Below are 24,088 nucleotides of genomic sequence, written 5' to 3'. Positions count from 1 at the left end.
AGATATTCAACATATTTTAATGAATGAGTACATTCTTTAAGGCGGTATTATTACCCTTGCTTAAGAAAGAAACAGTTATGCTAAGCTGCTATAGAAAGTGAATGGCAAACATATGGAAAAGGCAGAATTTCAGCCAAATTTCATTCATGCTCACTTCCTAATGCATCACGTTTCAAGGTGTTTAGTGAAATGTCATTTTTCTGCAGTCCCTAAAATCCAGGGAGGGAAAGAGTGAAATATTCACTAGTTTTATGTGAATGTGCATGAAGAGAGTTTCCAGTCAAACTTGTCTTTGAAAGATGTCTGTTCTCATGAAATACTTTCACAATGAGTATCTTATTTACAGGCTTTCTGTCCTATTATTTATTAGACAAATAGCCACCGTGTCCTGACTGCAGAATTCTACTGCTCTGGAAACTTCCAGTGGTGAGCGGTATGGAGGAAGTAGACTTAGAGTCTAGTGCGGTCTTAAAATGAGCAATAAATGCATATAAGCATATAGTAATTTTAAATTTTCGTAAGTATAAGAGGAATAAACAGGAAGTTGAGGTTAAAAAATAATTTCACAGATTTTTATTTATTTATTCGGGGTATCTTAGATTGTCACTTAATAGAGGGGTAGTATAAAGAATGGAAGCAACGTGTTGAAGTCAAAATAAATCTGGAGTGTTATAAAGATGAAAAGACTGAACATAATAGTAGAAACAATCACTCTGGACAAAAACTGAGTGTTGAAAGTAGATAAAGATTCAGTATCTGTATTTTAAACCATAATGCCCAAAAGGAAAGAGAGAGAGATAAAGAGAGAGAGAAGAGAGGAGAGAGAGGAGAAAGAGGAGAGAGGAGAGAGAGAGAGAGAGAGAGAGAGAGAGAGAGAGAGAGAGAGAAAGGCAGAGGGTGGGGCAGGATGGAAACTGGGGACAAGGTGGTAGAAATGTACACTGGTGAAGGAATGGGCGTTGGAACCTTATATTACTGACACCCAAAAATATGAACACATTTGTATGATGAACATATGAACAGTGTGTATCTCACTGTGATTCAATTAAAAAGAAAAGAGAAGAAAAGTCCATGAAGTAACATGAAGTGGTAGTAGAGGAGGTAGGGAGATGCTGGGGGTGGAACAGAAATAATAATTTACTTATATCTGTAAAGATGGTAAAAATGACCCTCTTGATTTTGAGGGCATTAGAGCTAGGATGAAAGCATAGCAGTAAGTAGTCATAGCAGCTTATCTAACAGATGAAAACAGCCAGATTGCTAGGAGATACTTAAGGAGGCCTGAAGGTAGTTAACTACCTAAACTCTATATGAATAGGTGGATGGCTTTACACTGAGTAAAAATAAACCGGGATTAATTTGTTTCTAGGTTCCCAGTAAACCTTTTTTCTTTAATCTAAATGTGAACCTAAAATAGTATATTTAAAGCCAAGTATATGACTTCGTGATAAAGAACGTTTATTACATAGTAAGAGTTCAAGTATATGAAATGGGAAAAGAAAAATGATTCAACTATTTGAAAGGGTTATTCTTTCTAGCTAATGAGACTATGATTGATACGCATTTTTCTCTCCTCACACTTCCCTGCTGCTTACGTTTCCTGCTCCCTTTTTAAAGTAGATCTTTGGAACTGTTAAGTGACAAATTGTCACTAAGGGTATCATAGACTGCAGAATCACGAGAGAATACGTTAAATTTCAGTTTATCATTAATATTTTAAATATAGTATTTAAATTTCCCTTTATCTGTTTTAGTACTAGAGAGCAAAACTACATAAATATAGTAGCGCTGTCCTCCCGTTGTTCATCGATTTGCTCGAGTGGGCACCAGTAACGTCTCCATTGAGAGACTTGCTGTTACTGTTTTTGGCATATCAAATAAGCCACAGGGAACTTGCCAGGCTCTGCTGTGTGGGCAGGATACTCTCGGTAGCTTGCCAGGCTCTCCAAGAGGGACGGAGGAATTGAACCCTGGTCGGCCGTGTGCAAGGCAAACACCCTACCCACTATGCTATCGCTCCAGCATAAATTTAGTAAAGTGACAAAAATGTAAGTAGACTTTTGGGTTTGGAAACAGAGAACACTTGCCCTTGTCTTATACAACCCAAATGAACTCTGAGATTTGGGTGGTTAATTAATTTCATTTTCCTATAGGAATCATTTTTTTGGTGCAACAAATGAATTAGGATCCAAACCCTTTAATATCTCCTTTATGATTATCTTAGTCTTTTCATAATGTTGGCATAGGGATGGATATGAAGTAAATAAACCCCTTAACTTTTTTAGCTACATGGTGAATAGCGTCACACTTAAAAATCATTCCGTTGATCATCGAATTTCTCGAGCAGTCTTAGTAACGTCTCCATTTGTCCAAGCCCTGAGATTCTAGAAGTCTCTCTCTACTCGTCCTAACACACTTAAAAATACAATAAAAAAAACAAGAGTGCTCCTTTTGTTCTCTCCATTTTTCAGGTCTATAATTTGTTACCTGTGGAAGATATCCCTTACCCTGTACCCAGGGATCCTGCAATTCTCAATAATGAAAACTGCATCGTTGCAGAGGACATAAATCACAATGGAATCATTTACATGCCGAAGCAGATCCTGGATGAAGACGATGTTCACACCCTCATTGAGGTAATTCTTTAAAAAAAAAAATAAAAACAAAAAGTTGATGTGTAACTCTTGGTTAAGGTGAACAAAGGGACTTCAGAAGCTGCAGAGTGCAATCCTGTCTGCCTCCCACCACTCCCCAGCAAAGCTACAAGAGATACAGGAATGCTTAGAAGCTGAGCTGCATGAAGAACTATGCATACATCTAATTCTCAGGCTTGTATTCTCCCGCATTATTAGGAGCAGTCTAAATATTTAGGGCTACAACCTTAGCTGAGTTGATCCCAAAACTAGCTAGTGCTGTCACCATCTCCTCGGAATGATTATAAGAAATTCCATGTGCAAAAGACAAAGCAAAATGGTTTTGTGTTTCTAACATCTTTGGAAAGGTAAGAACAGGACAGTAGCCATTATGTGAGTCATTCACATTCTGAGCACTTTTCTCTTTCTTTTTGGGTCACACCATGCAATGCTCAGGGGTTACTCCTGGCTCTGCACTCAGGAATTATTCCTGGCGGTGCTCAGGGGGCCATATGGGATTATGGGAATCTAACCCAGGTTGGCCTCGTGCAAGGCAAATGCCCTACCCTCGGTGCTATCGCTCCAGCCCCTCTGAGCACTTCTTGACTGAGTAAGTAATAATACATGAATTTGGAGAAGCAGCCTTTTAGAAGAACCATAAGAAGCTTTTCCTTAAGAAAACACAAACAAAACATGGGTTTATAATGCTCGTGTGCTTTAAAAATGTCTCTTTTAGCATAGACTATGGCTGTCACTATCATCCCATTGCTCATTGATTTGCTCAAGCGGGCACCAATAACGCCTCTATTGTGAGACTTGTTGTTACTGTTTTTGGCATATCAAATACGCCAAGGGGAGCTTGCCAGGCTCTGCCGTGCGGGCGAGGTATCTTGGTATCTTACCGGGTTCTCCGAGAGGCGCGGAGGAATTGAACCCGGGTCAGCCATATGCAAGGCAAACGCCCTACCCTCTGTGTTATTGCTCCAGCCCAATACTTTAATGGTGGCGTATGAAAATCACGTATGGCTAGAATGGTTAGTAACAAAGAAACTGACCAAACTTGTGATTGTAAACTCTGCAAAAAGGGACCTGAGTGAAAATTCTCCTTGTAGGCTTTTCCTTCCAAGTTTGTGTTCTCTCTTAAGTGTGTATTTCTCTCTTTCCCCTCACATCTCTAGGAATTTCTTTCAATAAAAGCTATTTTGATGCACTAAAAAATAAATAAACAAAAATTATCCTTATGCCTTCAAGAACATCATGTTTCTGAGGGAAGTCAATAATATAATTGAGAGCAATTTCCCCTTTCTGGAATGTCCAAAATCCAAAATCATCTATGGGAAGGGAGGGATTGGACACTATTTTATTAGCCGTTTAATCTTTATTTATTATTTTTTTAAAAGTTTATTGTTTTACTTGAAGCACCATGATTTAAAACACTTCTAATGATAATATGGTATGCATACAATGTTTCAACACCACACCTAAACAATTGTCCCCAGCTTCTTTTTTCCTACCCTGAATCCTAACACTTCTGACCACTGTGCATAGGTGAGTCCGTAGTTCTCCTCTGCTAACAGCTCACTGAGCCTAAAATCAACAATAAAATGATGAATCAGACTAACATGGGCATCAGTGTATGTATTTTAGATGCAGAGATACGCTAGTTAAAAGAAATTAATAAAGAGGCCAGGATTATAGCTTGGTGGTAGAGCACTTACCTTGAAAGTGTGAGGTCTTAAATTCAATCCCTAAAAAAGAGAAAATGAGGAAAGGAAGGGAGGGAAGGAAGGAGGGAGGGAAGGAGAGTTCTTTTCTGCCCACATCCGTGCCAACACCGGTCACTTTTCTTCTTTTGGATGTGGGCCAGTCCCTGTGGTGTGAGATGGTATCTCATTGTTGTTTTGATCTGCATCCCCCTGATGATTAGTGATGAGGAGCATTTTCTCATGTGCCTTTTAGCCATTCTGATTTTTTCCTTGAGAAAGTTTCTGTTCATTTCATTGCCCCATTTTCTGATGGGGTTGGATGTTTTCTTCTCGTGGAGTTTAACCAGTGCCTTATAAATCCTTGATATCAACCCCTTATCCGATGGGTATTGGGTGAATATCCTTTCCCATTCTGTAGACTGTCTTTGTATTCTGGTCGCTGTATCTTTTGAGGTACAGAAGCTTCTTAGTTTAAGATAGTCCCATTTGTTTATCTCGATTTCCACTTGCCTGGTCAGTGGCGAGTCCTCTTTGAAGATACCTGTAGCTTCAATGTCTGTGGAGGGTTTTGCCGACCTTGTCTTCAATATACCTTATTGATTGTGGTCTGATGTTGAGATCTTTAATCCATTTTGAGCTGACTTTTGTGCATGGTGTTAGGTATAAGTCTGAGCCCATTTTTTTGCATGTAGCTGTCCAGTGTTGCCAACACCGTTTGTTAAGAGGCTTTCCTTGCTCTACTTTACATTTCTTGCTCCCTTATCAAAGATTAGATGATCATATATTTGAGGTTGTGTGTAAAGGTATTCTACCCTGTTCCATTGGTCTACTGCTCTGCCTTCGTTCCAGTACCATGCCATTTTAATTATTATTGCATTGTAGTAGAACTTGATATTGGGGAAGGTGATGCCTTCCATCTTCTTTTTCACAAAAATTGCTTTAGCTATTCGTGGGGGTTTGTTGTTCCATATGAATTTTAGGAGTGTTTAGTCCACTTCCTTGAAGAACGTCATGGGTATCTTTATAGGGATCGCATTGTGATAGAGAAGGGATCACCAAGCAAAGGGTGCTAGGCGGGCCCACTAGGGATGGGAGATACGGGCTGAAAATAGACTATAGACTGAACATGATGCCTACTTAATACCTCTGTAGCAAACCACAACACCCAAAAGGAGAGAGAGAGAGCAAAAGAGAATGCCCTGCCACAGAGGCAGGGTGGGGTGAAGGAGATAGGGTGGGGGTGGTGAAAGGGATGCTGGGAACATTGGTGGTAGAAAAAAATTGGTGGTAGAAAATGGGCACTGGTGGATGGATGGGTACTCGATCATTGCATGACTGAAACGTAAGCACGAAAACCTGTAAGTCTGTAACTTTGTCTCACAGTGATTCATTCACTAATAAAAAAAAAAAACAGTAACAAACTATTCTCACAATGGAGATGTTACTGGTGCCCACTCGAGCAACGGGATGGCAATGACAGTTTTTTTCTCATATTTATGAAGCAGCTTTATGCTCTCTATTGTGTGGAATTTTTATGATGATCATAGGAACTATGTATGTATACAATAGTACTGAAAATATAATACAAATGCAAGAAAACAGTCCAGTCTGAAGACTGCGCTCCTAACATATTTGATAATCATCTTTCTTTCAGTTTTCTGGATTCAATATTTTTACCAACTCAAAAATATACAAGCCGCGTTTTTGTCAGTCACCTCAAGGAGGATTCTTTGATCCACGACCCATACCGATGATGGGTCGATTGCCTGTCCCAGGACCTCCTGGGCCACCCATAGCTTCCGGGGCGTCACCAGGAGCACCGATGCTACCAGGAGCAATGGGATTTGGTGCTGCAGGTAAGGAAGAATAGAGTCTTTATTGAATTGGGTTGGTATAAAAGTTAATTTTTCTAAGTATCGGGTCTTGTGTTCTTGGTAATTTTTTTTTTGCTAAATTTTCTTCACATGATAATTGCCCTGAAAAAGTAAAATTTTTGACTTCTAGGTTTTAGACTTCTCTCCTTCCCTATACCCTTTTGACCTCCTTGCCAAATAGGCAGAGATACCTTGAAATCTAAGGTTCTTCTTAAAGTTGATGATCCTGGCAATTGCTATAGTTTTCGGTACAAAGGCAGTGTATCACTTTTGTCCTAGTTGCGAAGGAGAGTGGGAAATGTTAAGGAATGTGTGAATATTGTATCTGCCATCTACTTTTATGATAACCAGAGAAATGTTAATATATTGGACAAAATAGAAAGCAAATACAAGACTTGGCAGATACATTGCTTGTTTTCTATTTCAATTACAACCAAATATGAGGTAAAATTAAAAATATTCGGAGTCTTTTCCAATTTTTTATCGCACCCAGCAATGCTCAAGGGTACTTCTGGCTCTGTACTCAGGAATTACTTCTGGTGGTGTTTAGGGGACCATATGGGATGCTGGGGACCGAACCCACGCCAGGCACATCCAAGACAAGTGCCTTACTCGCTGTACTATTGCTTTACCCCCCCAAAAAAAATATTGTAAGTTTTATTTTTTCCTACTACTTACATCCCTAGAAAAATTTTCCTTGGCATGCTTAAAACGCTACTAATTCTATTTTATAATTGAAAATAGGGAACAGAATGATAGTACAGTGGGAAGGGCATTTGCGTTTGTATACAGCTGACCCAGGTTCAATCCCTGGCAACTCATATAGTCCCCTGAGCACTGCCAAGAATAATTATTGAGCATTTCGGATGTGTCCCAAAAAACAAAAGATAAAAAAATTAAATAAGGTGAGGATATGAAATGGTTTTGTTCTTCCTCGTGGGCTACTCATATGCAGGGGCACAGTGCTCACTCCTTGTGGTGATTCCAGCTCTCCTATAAACTAGTTTTCAAAGATAAAAATGGCACCTTTTAAAATAATAGAAATGGTTTACCTGGAAAGATGAGGAGAATAAAGTTCTAGTTGAACAAAAGGAGTGAAATTCACTCAGCAGGAAGGAAAATAATATCACTGCATTCAGATAAGGAAATGCTCTCAGCACAACCCTTTCCTGGTATCGCTCATGTGAGTAGAAATATGTGACAAAGAAAATCGGGGGCTCAGTTTTTTCATAGTCAAATTAGCAATAGCCACGTCTCCGAGGTGCTTTGAGCACAGGATAAAACTCCTGTTTTTATTATTTATGATTTATAATAAAATCATATTTTATTATTTATGATTCATAAAATGATTTTTTGAGTTTTTTTCCTTTGGTTTGTGAGCCACACACACACCGGGCTATGTGTGGTGCCAAATCAAACGTAGGTCAGCTGTGTGCAAGATTTATGTTTTATCATAAAATTAAATCTATTATTATAAAACTTACCCACTATACTACCTCTCTGGCCAATGTAATAACAAGGTTTTTTAAAAATGCTTATTAAAACAGTGTGATTTACAGTTATTCATAGTTGGATTGTAAACATACAGTGTTGCAGTGCTAATCTCACCACTGGTGTCATTTCCATCAACTAGTGTTCCCAAATTCCCTTTCCTACGCCTCTACCCCCCACCCCACCCCACCCCACCTACACCCACACCCTGCTATCTTGACAAGCACCTTTTTAAGTTTGGTAGTTAAACTTTGGGTCTCTTGATTTCAATGTAGTTGACTCTGTGGTTTCGATATTTAATCTGGCATTCCTTAACACCACAAGTATACCTGAATACTTTTGACCCTTGACCCCTGTTGCTTCTTGTCTATCTCTTCTCCTCTCCCCCCTACTTGATTTTTTTCCTTCCCCTCTCTATAGTTGGGCCAAGGGTGATCTAGATATTCCCCCTTTAAACCATTGCATTTCCTCATCAGGCTATTCTAAACACCACAGACAAATTATATAGTCCTTACAGCTATCCTTCTTCTGGCTTACTTCATTTAACATAATATATTTCCATTTCATCCATGTTGCAATGAATTGTATGATTTCTTAAAATAATGAAAATACTACTTTTTTTCTTTCCGTATGCCTTTTAATACCAAATACACATTTCCTGTTCAATTCTACAAGAAAACCTACTGGTGGAATTAATTTGAAAAGCCTGAAAAATGACAGCCAGAGAGATCTTGAGTTAGGTATTGGTCTATCCATTCTTTTCTTTAACTTTTCACTTATTCTTAGTCATGGGCCATATTATTTTATAGTAACAATACCTAAATATCTATCACCCTAATTTACCTTGTGTACTTCTGTGTGTATGTATTATGTATGTATGTTAGCTTTTGTTTGGAGACTACACCCATCAGTACTCATGCTTACTATGGCTTTGTGCTCAGGGGTTACTCCTGACAGGGTTTGGGGGACCATCTAGGGTGCCAGGGATCGAACCAGGGATGACTATGTTCAAAGCAAGTGCACTGCCCACTATCCTATCTCTCAGCCCTGTTAGGACTTTTTAGGTTACAATTTTATAGCACTTCAAAGCATGTGACCACATCACAACTACCACCAAAGTATCAAGATCTGTCCACCATAGTCCATCAGATCCTTTAACCCAAACTCTCCACTGATAATCTCAGTTCTGTGGTCAGAGTTTAAGGATTTGTTTTCTCATATTGGACATTGCCTATTCCCTTGCTTGGTTTTTGTTTTTGTTTTTATTTTTTATATCCTATTTGCAAGTGACATTCTCCAGTCTTTGTCTCTCTTCTAACATATTTCAGTCTCCATCTTCATTCATGAAGCAAAAGGCAGTATTTTTTTCTTTCTCATTGCTGAATATATTCCATTGTTTATATTAACCACATCTTTATCCTTTCACTAGTCATGGAACCCTTGTGCTGTTTCAAATTTTTTGTCTGAAGTCAACATAGATTTGCATATGCCTTTTATAATTAGCATGTCTATTTTTGAACCTTAGACTTGGGTTGGGGATCATATTGGGAGTCTATCTATCCTACATGACATGGAAGTTGTATTCTCTAAAACGAACTTTATAACATCTCTTGTTTCCCAAAGTCTCGACTTCTGGAGCTCATAGAAATATCGAAATTTAGGTTTTAAAAGGCACATCCAACTGTCATTTTACATATCATTATATATGACTATGTGTTATTTTTTTTATCACTTCTGATATCTGTAGTACCACTATTTCTTTTCTTTTTGGGTCATACCCGGCAATGCACAGGGGTTACTCCTGGCTCTGCACTCAGAAATTACCCCTGGCTCTGCTCAGGGGACCATATGGGATGCTGGGGATTGAACCCGGGTTGGCTGCATGCAAGGCAAATGCCCTACCCGCTGTGCTATCGTTCCAGTCCCCAGTACCACTATTTTTTAAATCAAGCTACATCCTGCCTTAAAGATCTAATTTATTTTCTCAATACTTATAGTGTTTTCTTGCAAAATTAAATCTATTCTTACAAAACTATGTTAAACATATCTCCAGAATAGATTACCTACTCCAGAGGGTTACATTTGGAGCATCCCTTCAGCCATACTTGTCCTTACTTGTGTAGTGATTCTCTTGGAATGCCTTTTCCATTCTCTCCTGTGTCTAATCTTTCAGTGACCATCCTGAATTCTTATTAGGTCACCTTTTTCTTTCCTTTTTACTATCTACAATGCTTTTATTTATTTTTTTAATGTCTGAATATTTTTTTTTAGATTTTATTTTAGTTTTATAAAGTTGGTTGCAATAGTTCATTACATTTAATATTTAAACACCAATGGCACCACCATTGCACCTTCCCATCACCATATTTCAAATGTTTCCACCCCAAATCCCAAACCATGCCCCCAAAGCAGAACCAAAACAATTAATTTTGTATTGCTTGTTGTGAATAATCCACTAAAAATGATCCAATGAAGTTTCCTTAGAGGAAAGTGTGTGAAGATTGCTGTATTTTATTCTGGAGCCATTAAGCCTTTGTATGTGCTGCTCTTGGTACATCAGTGGTATAGAGTACGAGAGGTCATGCAGCTGCAAATACAGCTAGATGCTCCAGGAAATCTAAAATTTAGAATGGTTATATGGCAGATTCTTTATTTAAACATCGTGCTTTATAGAGTTGTCCAAAATACAGTTGTGTTGTGTATTTAATATTCCGAAAACAACCCAACCACCAGTGCTACCTTTCCTCCACCAATGTCCCAAATCTCTCATCCACCCCCCTAAGTCTGCCCCCCTAGCAGTCACAAAATAATTTACTTTATATTACTTGTTATAATATATGTCTCACAACAGTGTCACTAAGGTCATTGAGAATTTTCTGAGCTGTTAGGTGCTAGTTGAGTCTTCTGTGTCACTGTTATCACTCATAGAGCTTAGTGGGTTTCTACACAATTTTCCCATCTAGATTTCTGTGCTCCTACTGAGGTGTCAGTACTGTGCACCTTGGAGATGTCCCTGCCAAATGTTCTGGACACTGTGGAACTAGGATGATTCAGCATCTTGGCACCCCTTCGAGACTAGTTGTGGAGCTGGGCCATTTATTTGCCAGAGGGAGTTGGGTGTAGGTGAAGTGTTGACCTTCCAACAGGTCAGAGATTCAACCTGGTCCATTAGGAGAAGGCTCAGAGATCTCAGCGTGGAGATCTGGTCTACCTGGGATGACTCAAATGGAGTATCTGTCCACTTATTTTGTAGTCTAAAGCTCCTTTCTATTTTTTTTGTTTCTGCTATCTATAATCCATCCTCTACCATATTCTATTGCTTACGTATCCATTTCAGTTTTAAAAATTCATTCCTGGGCATAGTCATGCAAAGTATGTTTAACATTCTTATAAATCCAAGCACCTCGATGAAAGATAAATTATTTTAAAAAGTAAAAAAAATAATAATAAAATAAAATTCACTCCTAAAGTTGGCGAGCTAGTACAGCTGTAGGGCACTTGCCTGGTATTTGACAGACCTGAATTTGATCCCCACCCCAGATGGTTCCTGAGCCCTGACAGGGAATCTTGAGGGAATTCCCTCAAGGGAATCTTGAGCACAAATCCAGGAACAAGCCCTCAAATCCCCCGAGTGTGGGCACCCTTCAAAAACAAACAATGCTGTAATCCTCTTGATGTAGGATTTTGTTTATTGTTTGTCTTTCATTTTTATTGGTTGGATTCTGATTTACAATACTATTATTGTTGTTTTCCCACGCACACAGTTTCAACACTACATACACCACCATGCAATCCACTACTTTTGAATCTCAATGCAGATAGAGAACATTTGCTCACTATTTCAAAAAAAAGCAGTATTAAGATATTAAATTATCATTTCTTCATCTTGTTATCCATTGACTAGTTTTGGGAGATCTACTTTTTATTTATAGAGAAAACATGAATTTAACAGTAGACTATTTGATGGAGCAATACGAGTAAACTTCAAATAGAAAAACAGATAAATAAAAAAGAACAAGTTCGTAACTTCATTAATGAATATTCCTGGGTAAATGTTATGGAATTTGAGAAGTATGATATCTATACAGAACTAATGATTTTAAAAAGAGGCTTACATTGTACTTGCCTGCTTGCCTCTTATTTTTACTGATTGGATTATAAAATTTCTTTTTCCTTAAAATTTTTTTTCTGAGGTATGGCAGCACCTGCTCCAGTGATGAGTACAGGAAGAATCCCTCCACCCACCTTAGAAATGAAAAAGAAAGAGACAATCCGGAAGTATTTCCCTGAGACCTGGATCTGGGACTTGGTGGTACTTGAGTAAGTTGTATGTTGTTGGCAATTTAGCTTAGGAAAAACTTTGTCTTCCTCCATGATTTTGGTAATAATCTTGGTTCCTGATCGTTTCAGTTCTGTTACACTCTTTTCTGATAAATATTTAGAGTCATACATCATCTGTCTGATGACTAATAATATAAAGTTTGTCTCATAAGGTCCTAAGACTCCTAAACTAAGAAAAAGCAGGAAACTACCATTTTGCTTATAGATAAAAATAAAACTTTCAGAGGCTTTGATAAGAGCACAAGTTTAGAACAAATTTAGCAATTATTTAAGTTGTTAAGAGTTGTTAAGCTGGAGCGATAGTACAGCAGGTAGGGCTTTGCCTTGCACGCGGCCAACCCGGGTTCAATTCCCAGCATCCCATATGGTCCCCCAAGCACCGCCAGGAGTGATTCCTGAGTGCAGAGCCAGGAGTCAGCCCTGAGCATCGCCGGGTGTGACCCACAAAGCCAAAGAAAAACAGTTGTTAAGCTCTCATGCTCTAGGGTGTGATGGAGTATACTTACCAAAAGGGAGGATTCATTTACCAGGATTCATTCACTCTCCTTTTTTTCCTTCACTAGTGTATCAGGCAGCAGTGAGCTGAAAATGAAAATCCCTGACACCATCACAGAGTGGAAGGCCAGTGCACTCTGCTTGTCGGGAACGGCAGGGCTGGGCCTCTCCCCCATCGCCTCTCTCCAAGCCTTCCAGCCCTTCTTCCTAGACCTCACTCTGCCCTACTCTGTGGTTCGAGGAGAAGCCTTCATACTCAAAGCCACTGTGTTCAATTATTTGTCCCAATGCATCCGGGTAAGGAGTGTGTGAGTGTGTGTGTGTGTGTGTGTGTGTGTGGTGTGTGTGTGTTTTGTCATGGGGGGGGTGGAGGAGCACGATCATTCATTCCCTTAGTCTCCTATGTAAACTCCCAGCAAAACAGAGTTGAATGTGATGGGGCCTCCGGTGGAGGGTAGGAAGGTACTGACAGCAGAGTGACCTGACAAGCCCAAGGTGGCATGGTGATTTCCACTCTACTATCTCTGTATTTCTAAATTCAGAACTTATTTATGTAAAAATTTTGGGTTTGTCTTCAGTTATCACTCTGATGAAAGAAGCTATCTCTTTTTTCATGTGTTGGTGCGATTCTAAATCCTGGACATTTTCCCTAATTCTTGTCAATTGTTTATTGGAAGTATCTGAACAATGAAGCATTTGGCAAGATTTTCCCTTGTCTGAACAATAATTCAAAAAGCTTCTTAATTCCTATGCATTGCTCCTGTAAATTTCTTTTTCCTGTGACTGATAGTTCTGCCATGTTCTTTTTTCACACGTGGGGGTATGAATGGGAGACAGATTAGCATGCAGCTGGAGGACTCTCCTGCCTTCTCGGCTGTCCCAACAGAGAAGAATGAAACCTCTCACTGTGTCTGTGGAAATGGGCAGAAAACGGTGTCCTGGGCTGTGACCCCAAAGTCACTGGGTGAGTGGTGGTGTTGACAAATCCTACTTATGTTGAAATAATCTGTTGCCCACTCTGACCCAAAAAAACACATTTTCCCCCCCTTTTATTTATTTTTGTTATTTTATTATTTTTTTAATTTATTCTTTTATTGAATCACCATGTGGAAAGTTACAAAGCTTTCAGGTTTAAGTCTCAGTTATACAATGCTCGAACACCCATCCCTTCACCAGTGCACATATTCCACCACCAAGAATCACAGTAAACCTCCCCCCCTCCCCCCCCACCTCCCCAACCCCCCACCCCGCATGTGTAACTGGTAAATTTCACTTTACTTTCACTTTGATTACATTCAATATTTCAACAAAAAAACTCACTATTATTGATTTGGAGTTTCTCCCCCCTAAAGTCCACCTGTTCCCCCTCCTGTTAATAATGAGTAATGCAAAAGAAAAACATGTCAGTACTGGGGAAAACTTAAAAAAAAAAAAACAAGCCATTCGTGTAGTGTAGACACTCTTTGTGCTTTGACAATCTTCCTCCCCAGGAAAGGTGAACTTCACAGCCAGTGCAGAAGCCTTGCAGTCTCAGGAGCTGTGTGACGGTGAGGCGCCCCAGGTTCTAGAAGTTGGATGGAAGGACACTGTGGTCAAGCCCTTATTAGTTGAGGTAGGCTGGGAGACGCCCTCTGAGCTGTGCGGACTTACTGTATAACACAACATTATCTACTAAGTATGCTACAGTGATATTTTATTCCCAACAACATGGGTATTATCAGAACTTAATTTTTCACTAAGATTTTTCTCCTCCAAAATGATTGCTTTTTTTCTGTATGCATTCAACATCATTTTATTTTTCCTTTTTTTTTCTCTTCCAATACAAAGCCTGAAGGAATAGAAAGGGAAGAATCTTTCAACACCATGCTCTGTGCTGCACGTAAGTGTCAAAAATAGATATAGTTCTCTCTGGTGTGGTTACTTACAAAGTATAGAGTAATTCCCTTTAGGGAATGCTTTCCTTTGGGAAAAAAAAAAGGCGAAACAAAACTACACACTCTTCAATATGCAAATATAAGGACATCTGATGGAGGTATAAGTTAAAAGACTTAATCTAAAAACTCTCAGCTAATATGAAAATTAAAACTTACAGCAATAATATAGAATTTTTTTCAATAAATTTGTATCTCACAAACTTCTTTTCTGAACATTTCAAATATTGAGGTATCTATATGGCATGCTCAGTATTTATCATTCTATAAGTAATTCTTTTCTGAACATTTCAAATATTGAGATATCAGTATTTATCATTCCATGAGTAATTTAAGTGTACATGTGTGTCTATTCAGACAAGTTACTTTAAGAAGTTTAGTCTAATATTATATAGAGCACCAATATTTTACTAACACTACTAACACATTCATATAAAATTACCATGAAAATATTCAGCTCTTCATCAGCTAGAATTATCTTAAACACAAGCTTTTCACGCATATCATTTCCTTTCTCTCTCTGGAAACACTCCCTAATGGTTTCATTTAATCACTCACTTTGCAACAGAGATCATAATTTGCATTTTGTTACCCATTTCTTTCTGCATTCAGACACATGTATTTAACTGCTGTATTACCATCTACACTTATAATTCTGTAGATTTAATAGGCATATCAAAGCTATCATGTTTAAAACTGAACCTTGGCTGATCCCCATAACATCTGCTTCTTCTACAATTTTCAATCTCTTCAGCCTTCCAGAGATAAAAAGCTTGCAGTCATTCTTTGTTATGTTAATTTTCTCAAGAACTTCACACAATTTGTTTTAAAAGCCAGTCGTTCACACCTTCAAAGATACTCAATCTTCTCATTTCCCTTTATGTTCATTTCATCTTAAGTTCTTTTTCCTTTGCTTAAGTCAGTAACTTCTAACTGACCTCCTGATCACTTCCCTTATTTCCCAACAGCAAGAGAGATTATTTGATCCATATGCCAGATCGTGTTTCTCTTCTGCTCGAGTCCTCTAATGCTTTCACAGATTCTCCAAAGTGAAAGGGTATCTGAAATGTCACCAACAAACCTTTGATTCCTCCATGACTTCACCTATTACTCTTTGCCATACTGGCTTCTGAATCACTTCTTATGGGAGTCTCTTATATTTTATAAAGTATACTCCAATATCTGGAAGTCTTCTCCCATTTTTCCCCTGAACATCTCTCTCCACAGACATCTATAAATCTCCCAGCCTTAGTCTTCATTCACCTGTGATCTTTTCTTTTTCTTTTTTTGTTTTGGTTTTGCTCTTTGGGTCACACCTGGCAATGCACAGGGGTTACTCCTGGCTCTGCACTCAGGAATCACCCCTGGCGGTGCTCAGAGGACCATATGGGGTGCTGGGAATCGAACCTGGGTCGGCCGCATGCAAGGCAAACACCTTTTCCGCTGTACTATTACTCCAGCCCCTCACCTGTGATCTTAATAGGGACTCCCCCAGCAGACCCTGCTCTCCCTGCTTCCCATGTTTTACTGTCTTTTTTAATTCCCTCTATTGAATTCACTAACATCTATCATAATTCATATTTATTTGTCATCTTATTGCTTCCATTCAAATGAAAATTCTAAGATGTCAAGAAATGTGGTTTGATGTTTTTGAGCCACACCTTTAATGCTTAATGCTTATTCCTGGCTCTGCACTCAAGATTCACTCCTGGCAAGCTCAGGGGACCACATTGGATGCTGGGTATTAAACGCGGGTTGGGCACATGCAAGGAAAATACCATATCCACTGTACTGTTGCTCTGGTCCCAATATCAAGAAGTTTATTTTGTTTTGTTTTGGTTTTGGTTTTTGCTTTTTGGGTCACACCCGGTGATGCACAGGGTTCACTCCTGGCTCTGCACTCAGGAAATCACTTCTGGCGATGCTTGGGGATCATATGGGATGCTGGGCATTGAACCCAGGTCGGCCACGTGCAAGGCAAACTCCCTACCTGCTGTGCTATTGCTCCAGCCCCGCAAGAAGTTTATTTTGAAAATTGCCATATCATTACATGTAAAGCAGAACCTGGTGCACAGAATGTACTTAATGCATGTCTACGGATTTTGTGTGATTAAAATAAAACATTAATTATAAAATAAATAAGCAACCGAAATGAGTACATAATACTAACATACAATTACTTTTAAAGAACACTATAGAAATTTTGCACAAATATATACATTTCATAATTGTTGTCATGTGGTATGAATCATTGCTTTAAGAGAATCTTGGATTGCAATGAGGAGATGCCACAGAGGTGGGGTTGGGTGGAGGGGACAGGGTGGGGGTGGTGGAAGGGATGCTGGGACCATTGGTGGTGGAAAATGGGCACTGGTGGAGGGATGGGTACTCGATCATTGTATGACTGAAACGTAAGCATGAAAACCTGTAAGTCTGTAACTTTGTCTCACGGTGATTCACTAATAAAAAAAAAATAAATAAAATTTTTTTAAAAAGAGGAGATATATAATGACTTAAAGAAATGAGAAGCAGAATCTTGATCCTATAGAAGGGAAAAATTCAGAAAAAAATAAATGTTGTTCTTATTTTCTTCCCTAATATATATTTGTTTTATTTCACTAGAAAACACAGTGACTGATACGTTGTCATTAAAAGTTCCTTCAAATGTGGTTGAAGGATCCGCCAGGGCGACATACTCAGTTTTGGGTGAGTCTCGAAGACAAAAGGAAGCAACTATTTGTCTCCATAATTCCACTTCATTATCATTTATAGTTACAGAAGCTCCTGGCTCTAGATATTGAACCGAGAGAAAGAGCACTGAGCTAAAGATTATGATGTGCTCTAGATATAAAGGGAGTTGATGAGAGGTTGTGCTATATTTTATAACTTGAAATACTATTAAAAAGTAAGAAAAATCACTTATCTTTGCCTTCATCTCAAAGTAAATTGACTAGATATAAACTACCAAAGTAATCTGAAGAGTTGGATCAGGAAAAATGTCAGAAAATAATATTCTGCCATTCCTTTTCTTCCCTATTTTTTCTATTCTTAAGATATCTACCTTATTTTTTTCTATTTTTCTCTTTGATTTATTAATTTTCTCCACTTCATTATTTCATGTCCTTTTATGTGGTTTTACTTTCTGTCATCGATCAATAGATTTTCCTATCCCAACTCAAGTCAATTCTAAGATCCTCTTATTTCCTTTTTGTTTCTTTCATTCATTAGGGGATATGCTCGGATCTGCAGTGACAAATCTTCAGAACCTTCTCCAGATGCCCTTTGGTTGTGGAGAGCAGAATATGGTTCTTTTTGTCCCTAACATTTATGTCCTAAACTATCTGACTCAGACAGGACAATTGACAGAGAAGATCAAGGCCAAAGCCACAAGTCACCTTGTCAGTGGTAAGAGATAACCCACACAAAGAGGAACTTTGATTTACTAAACAGATTCTTCACTGTAATCCAAATCAGCATACTTTTGATAAAAATTTAATAATAATGTTGCCATAATAAGCAATAAGTCTTATTATAAACCATAAAAATCAATGAAACCTTGAAGTCCTACTGTCATCTCAATAAAATTGTGATTGACTATGAATACATGACTCAATTTGAGAAAAAAAAACTTGTTAACTCTTGTCTCTCTACTTCTAAATCTCTGAAAACTATCTGTTCAGGATACCAAAGGCAACTGAATTACAAGCACAGTGATGGTTCATACAGTGCCTTTGGAGAGGAGAATGGCAGAAGTCAGGGAAATACCTGGTAAGATAATTATTTCCATCTTTTATGTAACTATAAAAATATTCCAATTTGCTTGAATTTCATTAATATACATTATAATTTAAAGTTCGCTATGTTTTTCATAACTACTAGTCATATCTACATTTTATCTAAGAAAGTTCACCTGCTCTGATGATACAATATGTAACAGTGAAGTAAGGGATCCCCTGAAAATGGAAATATAAGACAAGAGTGTCATCAAGTGAAATGACAGGAAGAAAGTAGTTCTGTACCATGTAAGGGTAGGAGAAGAATGAAATATTTCTAAATTACGAAAAAAATAATTCATAAAATGCCAGTTTTGGTGTGGGAGATCTTGGAGGCTCCAATAAACATTTCACAAGGGAAAAAAAAGGAGCAATTATGGAAAAACTAATAAGGTCAAAGATTTTTTTCTTTTTTTTTTTAATAAGAATTTTATTTTATTGAATCACCATGTGGAAAATTACAATGCTTTCAGGCTTAAGTCTTAGTCATACAATGCTGAAACAGCCATCCCTTCACCAATGCCCATATCCCATCACCAAAAAAAAGCCACAGTACACCTCCCATCCCTCCCACCCCCGCACCCCCCCACCCCGCCTTGTAACTGATAAATTTCACTTTACTTTCTATTTACTTTGGTTACATTCAATATTTCAACACAAACCTCACCATTATTGTTAGGAGCACCCCACTAGAGTCAGACCTGTTGTGAAGAGAAATGAGGTCGCATCCGTGCGGTTTTGGATTTCTGTACTTTAACAACTAAGTCCAGGGAGATTTCTTCCGGATATTGGATCATTGCAAGCTTGTAAACCCCATTTGTGGTCATCATAATATGGCGGTCCCCATGCCCTTCATGCCTGGAAAGGGAGAGGCGAGAGAGAGAAATACCTTTCCCCTCCTGGGCGGGCATGGGGTCGCGGCTTAGTTCTCAGTCTGGAGACATTCTGCAAGTAGCTGCCCATGTCGAAAGTGGTTTAGCTGGGTCTAGATTCACGCTCGTGCAGCTGCGGAGGGGCCGCACATGCGTGCGACCACCGGGATCACATCTCGGCAGTGGCAGGAGGGGCCGGTGCCTCCCACCTTCCCAAGAGCACCCTCGAGTCCTTTTGCTGCAGTTTTTGTCGTAAAATCCCATCTGTGGTCGTCATAGTATGGCGGCCACCGCGCCCTTCATCCCCGGGAGGGGACAGGTGAGAGAGAGAAATACCTTTCCCCTCCTGGGCAGGCATGGGATCGTGGCTTAGTTCTCAGGCTGGAGACATTCTGCAAGTAGGTGCCCATGTCAAAAGTGGTTTAGCTGGGTCTGGATTCATGCTCGTGCAGCTGTGGAGGGGCCGCACATGCGTGTGACCACCGGGATCACATCTCGGCAGCCAAGGTCGAAGATTTTTAAAAGAGGAAGCTGCAGATGCTTACTGGGTAAACAAGAAAGTATTCAACTTTTTTGTTTTAAAGTGTTTTTTTTTCATTGATAATCAACATGAGATACATCATTACAAAACTGCTCATGATGGGTTTCAGTCTCTTTTTCTTTGGTGGTTTTTTTTTTTTTTGCTTTTTTTTGGGGTCACACCCAGCGATGCACAGGGGTTACTCCTGGCTCTGCACTCAGGAGTCACTCCTGGCGATGCTCAGGGATCATATGGGATGCTGGGAATCAAACCCAAGTTGGCCGCGTGCAAGGCAAACACCCTCCCCGCTGTGCTATCGCTCCAGCCCGTGATGTGTTTCAGTCTTACAACGCTCCTCTTAAGCTTCATTTTGCCATCAATTTAAACTCACCCTCCTTGCAAAAATTTTCTCCACTAAATTGTAAAGACTAATATCTGGATGCAATGTATAAAGTGAGCTTCCTAGGAAAATCGCCTTCAACTCTCTTTGCTGGACAGGCTCACCGCCTTTGTGCTCAAGTCCTTCGTCCAAGCCCAGGCCTACATCTTTGTGGAGAGTTCACACATCACCAGCGCCTTTACATGGCTCTCACAAAAGCAAAAGGCCAATGGTTGCTTCCAACGCTCTGGATCACTGTTACATAATGCCATGAAGGTGAGCCCATTTGCTCTGTGTTAGTCCCTGAAGTTACTAATAGATAGCGACCATGAAGCTGCTTCTGAATTCTAAGGTCTTGGTGACAACTTTAAGGAAAGATGTTAGACTTTAAATCTAATGACAAATCAGTAGCTTTTATTGAATTTTTTTTAAAGTGTCTAAAAAATAATGTTACTAAAAATGAGAAAATGTGAATTATGGAATTTGCACATTCAAGTATTCAAACACTCAAGTCACCTATTCAAATATTTTAGGGTGGGAAGAGACAGAGGGAGGTTGGGGCAGGGTGGTCAATCGTTTCTCATAAGAAAAGGCACCAAAAAAAAAAAAAGGAAGGGCTGGAGTGGTAGCATAGCGGGTAGGGCGTTTGCCTTGCACGCGGCCAACCCCGGGTTCTAATCCCAGCATCCCATATGGTCCCCTGAGCACTGCCAGGGGTAATTCCTGAGTGAAGAGCCAGGAGTAACCCCTGTGCATCGCCGGGTGTGATCCAAAAACCAAAAAAAAAAAAAAAAGAAAAAAGAAAAGAAAAGGAGTAAAGGCATTTTTTAGTGAGGATGCTCGAAGCTAATGGCACAATTAGCTTACCCTGGAAGTGACTGCTGGAATGTTTGAGTATCTCCGTCTTGGATCCTTACAGGGTGGTGTGGATGATGAGGTCACGCTCTCTGCCTACATCACCATTGCTCTGCTGGAGATGCCACTGCCTGTCACTGTACGTACGTGGGAAATAAAAACCATAGTGTTATGAATCTCTAAGGAAAATGGCTTATAGCTCTTAAGTTATTTATTTATTTATTTTTTTGCAAGTGAATTGTGGTCTTTTTTTTTCTTTTTTACATACAGAATTTTTTATTGCTATCTCTTTTACTTGTTTTTTTTTCTAAATTTTATTTTATTGAATCACTGTGACAAAAGTTACAAAGCTTTCAGGTTTAAGTCTCAGTCATACAATGATCAAATCCCCATTCCTTCACCAGTGCACCTGTTTCCCCAGCAAGAACCCCAATGTACCCCCCTCCCACCTGAGTGGCTAATGATCTTCACTTTATTCTCTCTATACTTTGAATACATTCAATATTTCAACAGAGAACTCACTATTATTAGGAATTTTTCCCCAACAATCAATCCTGCTGAAAAGGCATCATTTAATAGTTTGTTTTCCATTTCTGAGAATGAAGATTATAGGAGCTTGCATGGCCACAATAGCAGCCGCGCGGTTTTAGATTTGTTGTTTTTGCTCAGTTTACAGTCTAGATGCATTTTTATAAGAAGTCTGGGTGCCAAAATGGGTTAGTAGACCTCCCGGATCATAGTCTTTAAGGAGCACAAGGGCCATGTCGTGTGCGGCTGCTCCAGGTCTCATCTGGGTGGAGAGCGTGCTGGTAACACCCCCATCCCATGATCTCTTGCGCACCACATCACTACAAGCTCGTACCTCTGGGTTGTGAGTTCTAGAAGATGGCGGACACCACATGGGTGCTTCTTCTGTTGCCGCTGCTATCTTCCCTGTAGAAAGAAAGCGCTGGGAGAGAAAATCCTTCCCCCTCCCCGGGCAGCATAGAGTTGTAGCTCAGCTCACGGTCTAGATGCATTTCTATAAGTCTCTGGGTGCCAAAATGGGTTAGTAGACCTCCCAGATCACACTCTTTAAGGAGCAGAGGGGCCGTGTTGTGTGTGGCTGCTCCGGATCTTGCTCTTAAGTTATTTAATGTTGGTATATTTCACTGGAACTTACAGAACCCAATCCTTTTCAAAGCCACAGAAGGAATTAGTCTCTGGTCCAAACTGTGATGCGTCTCAGGCATGTTGGGACTATAAATCTAGGATTAGTCTGGGGGCCATTCATTAATGTCCTATTGTTTTCTTAAGCCATTCATTCTTTCCTCTTTTTCATAGCACCCAGTTGTCCGCAATGCTCTTTTCTGCTTGGAAACAACCTGGAGGTCAATCTCAAATAACCGAGGGAATCATATCTATACCAAGGCATTATTGGCCTATGCCTTTGCACTAGCAGGAAACCAGATGAGGCGAAATGAGCTCCTTCAGTCCTTAGAGAGACAGGCTGTGACAGATGGTAAGATGTACAAGAATAAAATTTATTTCCTCAAATTGCACATACTCAAAAGAGAGAAGATCTCCTGAGATCATACCTATGGTGATAATATTGCATTATTTTATGGGCTATTATAATGGTTATAAGAATAATTAGCAGTGATCTACCACTTCAATATTCCTAATATCATGGGCCATTTTATCAACTTATGGTTTATAGATTCTTTATAGCCTAACTTCAAAATATCACACAAGTGTTTGAACAGAACAAAGATACATTGTGATTTGATAGAAACTTTATTTACTGTGTTGCCAAACGTGCTTGACTGGAGGTTATACAACACATTCATGTAATACTTCATTTGCATCAGCTCACTAGGTGAGCTCTCATATCATGTTATAAATTAAAATTTGAAACCAATCTCTTAAGCTTAGTATGTTATCTTTTTGCATTTCAAGAAGACTCAATCCACTGGGAACGTCCTGGCAAGCCTCAAGAATCAAGACCGCTCTATTATGAACCCCGGGCTCCGTCTGTTGACGTAGAGATGACCTCTTACTTGCTGCTTGCCTACCTTACCGTCCAGCCTGCCCCATCAATGAGAGACCTGACCGTAGCTTTACGTATTGTGAAATGGATCATCAAGCAACAAAATCCCCATGGGGGCTTCTCCTCCACTCAGGTCTGTATGACCTCAGAAAGACAAACAGATCAATATATATACGTGGGCACACAACCGTATTCTAGAAGTGGCTGTTTCTAGTTTATATATTCTCCATTTCTCCATCACATGATCTCATTTATTGTCATCTGTAGACTCTTAAAATTTCTCTAGTAGTAATCCTTCAACTGTTAAGTAAATCTATTTTCCTCAAGCACTATTTTCATCAGATTATGTTCCAGAAAAGTAATTTTTCACAGACTAAAATGTTCTATTATTTTACCCAAAGTTCTTTCTCTTCCAAGTAAACAAGAGCACTCCCCTTGAATTAGATGTCGGGGGTGATGTGCACACCAGGCGGTGTTCAGGGTTTACTTCTGGCTTTGCGCTCAGGAATCACTCCTGGCTGTCCTCAGGGAACTATATTCTCAGGGATGCCAGGTATCAAACCTTGGGTCGGCTGAACCCAAGGCAAATGCCCTACCCACTGTTACTATCACTGCATCCCTTACTCAGAAATTCACCGACAAATGCTGAAACAAAATTACTGAGACAACCTCTACTCTGAGTTTAATTTCCCTAGATACACTGCAAATAATAAAAAGGGAACTGAAATCCAGTTCATGAACCATGGCGAAGTGACAGAGACAGAATTGAATTGACACAGCTTACAACCATGAAGAGTTTGCTACTTTGCTCTCCTGTTAACTCTGTTTCTGTATTTTTTTTTTTTCAGGATACTGTGGTAGCTCTTCAAGCCCTTTCCAAATATGGGGCAGCAGTTTATGCTACCGGGGAGAAAGATGTCACCGTGACGGTCAAGAATTCCAGGTCCTTCTCTAAAAAACTCCAAGTAAACAAAGCCAACCGCCTTTTGCTGCAGCAGGTTCAGTTGCCAGAGATTCCGGGGGAATACAGAACAGCGGTGTCGGGAACAGGATGTGTGTACCTCCAGGTGAGACTGCCAGGGCTTAGCAATGCTGCGAATGGGAGAGAATGCCTCAAAATTTTTAATTGGAATGCAATTGAAAAAAGAAAGGTTTGTACCAAGGGAAAGTATGAATCATCTTGAAAGGA

The 24,088-nt window shown here is 39.5% G+C and overlaps 1 protein-coding gene across 1 annotated transcript in view; it reads left to right on the top strand.

The window, feature by feature from the left end:
- Window positions 1–24,088, top strand: part of LOC101550374 (pregnancy zone protein-like) — a 57,376-nt gene that overhangs the window by 28,528 nt on the left and 4,760 nt on the right. Inside the window, exons 16-30 of the mRNA XM_055118438.1 lie at window positions 2,472–2,636; window positions 5,994–6,195; window positions 11,898–12,024; window positions 12,609–12,837; window positions 13,378–13,504; window positions 14,031–14,152; window positions 14,368–14,419; window positions 17,094–17,177; window positions 17,700–17,876; window positions 18,152–18,239; window positions 20,135–20,291; window positions 20,935–21,009; window positions 22,194–22,371; window positions 22,809–23,032; window positions 23,748–23,966. Coding sequence (XP_054974413.1) covers window positions 2,472–2,636; window positions 5,994–6,195; window positions 11,898–12,024; window positions 12,609–12,837; window positions 13,378–13,504; window positions 14,031–14,152; window positions 14,368–14,419; window positions 17,094–17,177; window positions 17,700–17,876; window positions 18,152–18,239; window positions 20,135–20,291; window positions 20,935–21,009; window positions 22,194–22,371; window positions 22,809–23,032; window positions 23,748–23,966 — 2,226 coding nt within the window. The remainder of the gene's footprint in view (window positions 1–2,471; window positions 2,637–5,993; window positions 6,196–11,897; window positions 12,025–12,608; window positions 12,838–13,377; window positions 13,505–14,030; window positions 14,153–14,367; window positions 14,420–17,093; window positions 17,178–17,699; window positions 17,877–18,151; window positions 18,240–20,134; window positions 20,292–20,934; window positions 21,010–22,193; window positions 22,372–22,808; window positions 23,033–23,747; window positions 23,967–24,088) is intronic.

This window comes from Sorex araneus, chromosome 10 (assembly GCF_027595985.1).
Source record: "Sorex araneus isolate mSorAra2 chromosome 10, mSorAra2.pri, whole genome shotgun sequence".
NCBI classification, from domain to species: domain Eukaryota; kingdom Metazoa; phylum Chordata; class Mammalia; order Eulipotyphla; family Soricidae; genus Sorex; species Sorex araneus.
This window is presented reverse-complemented; position numbering and strand designations above follow the sequence as displayed.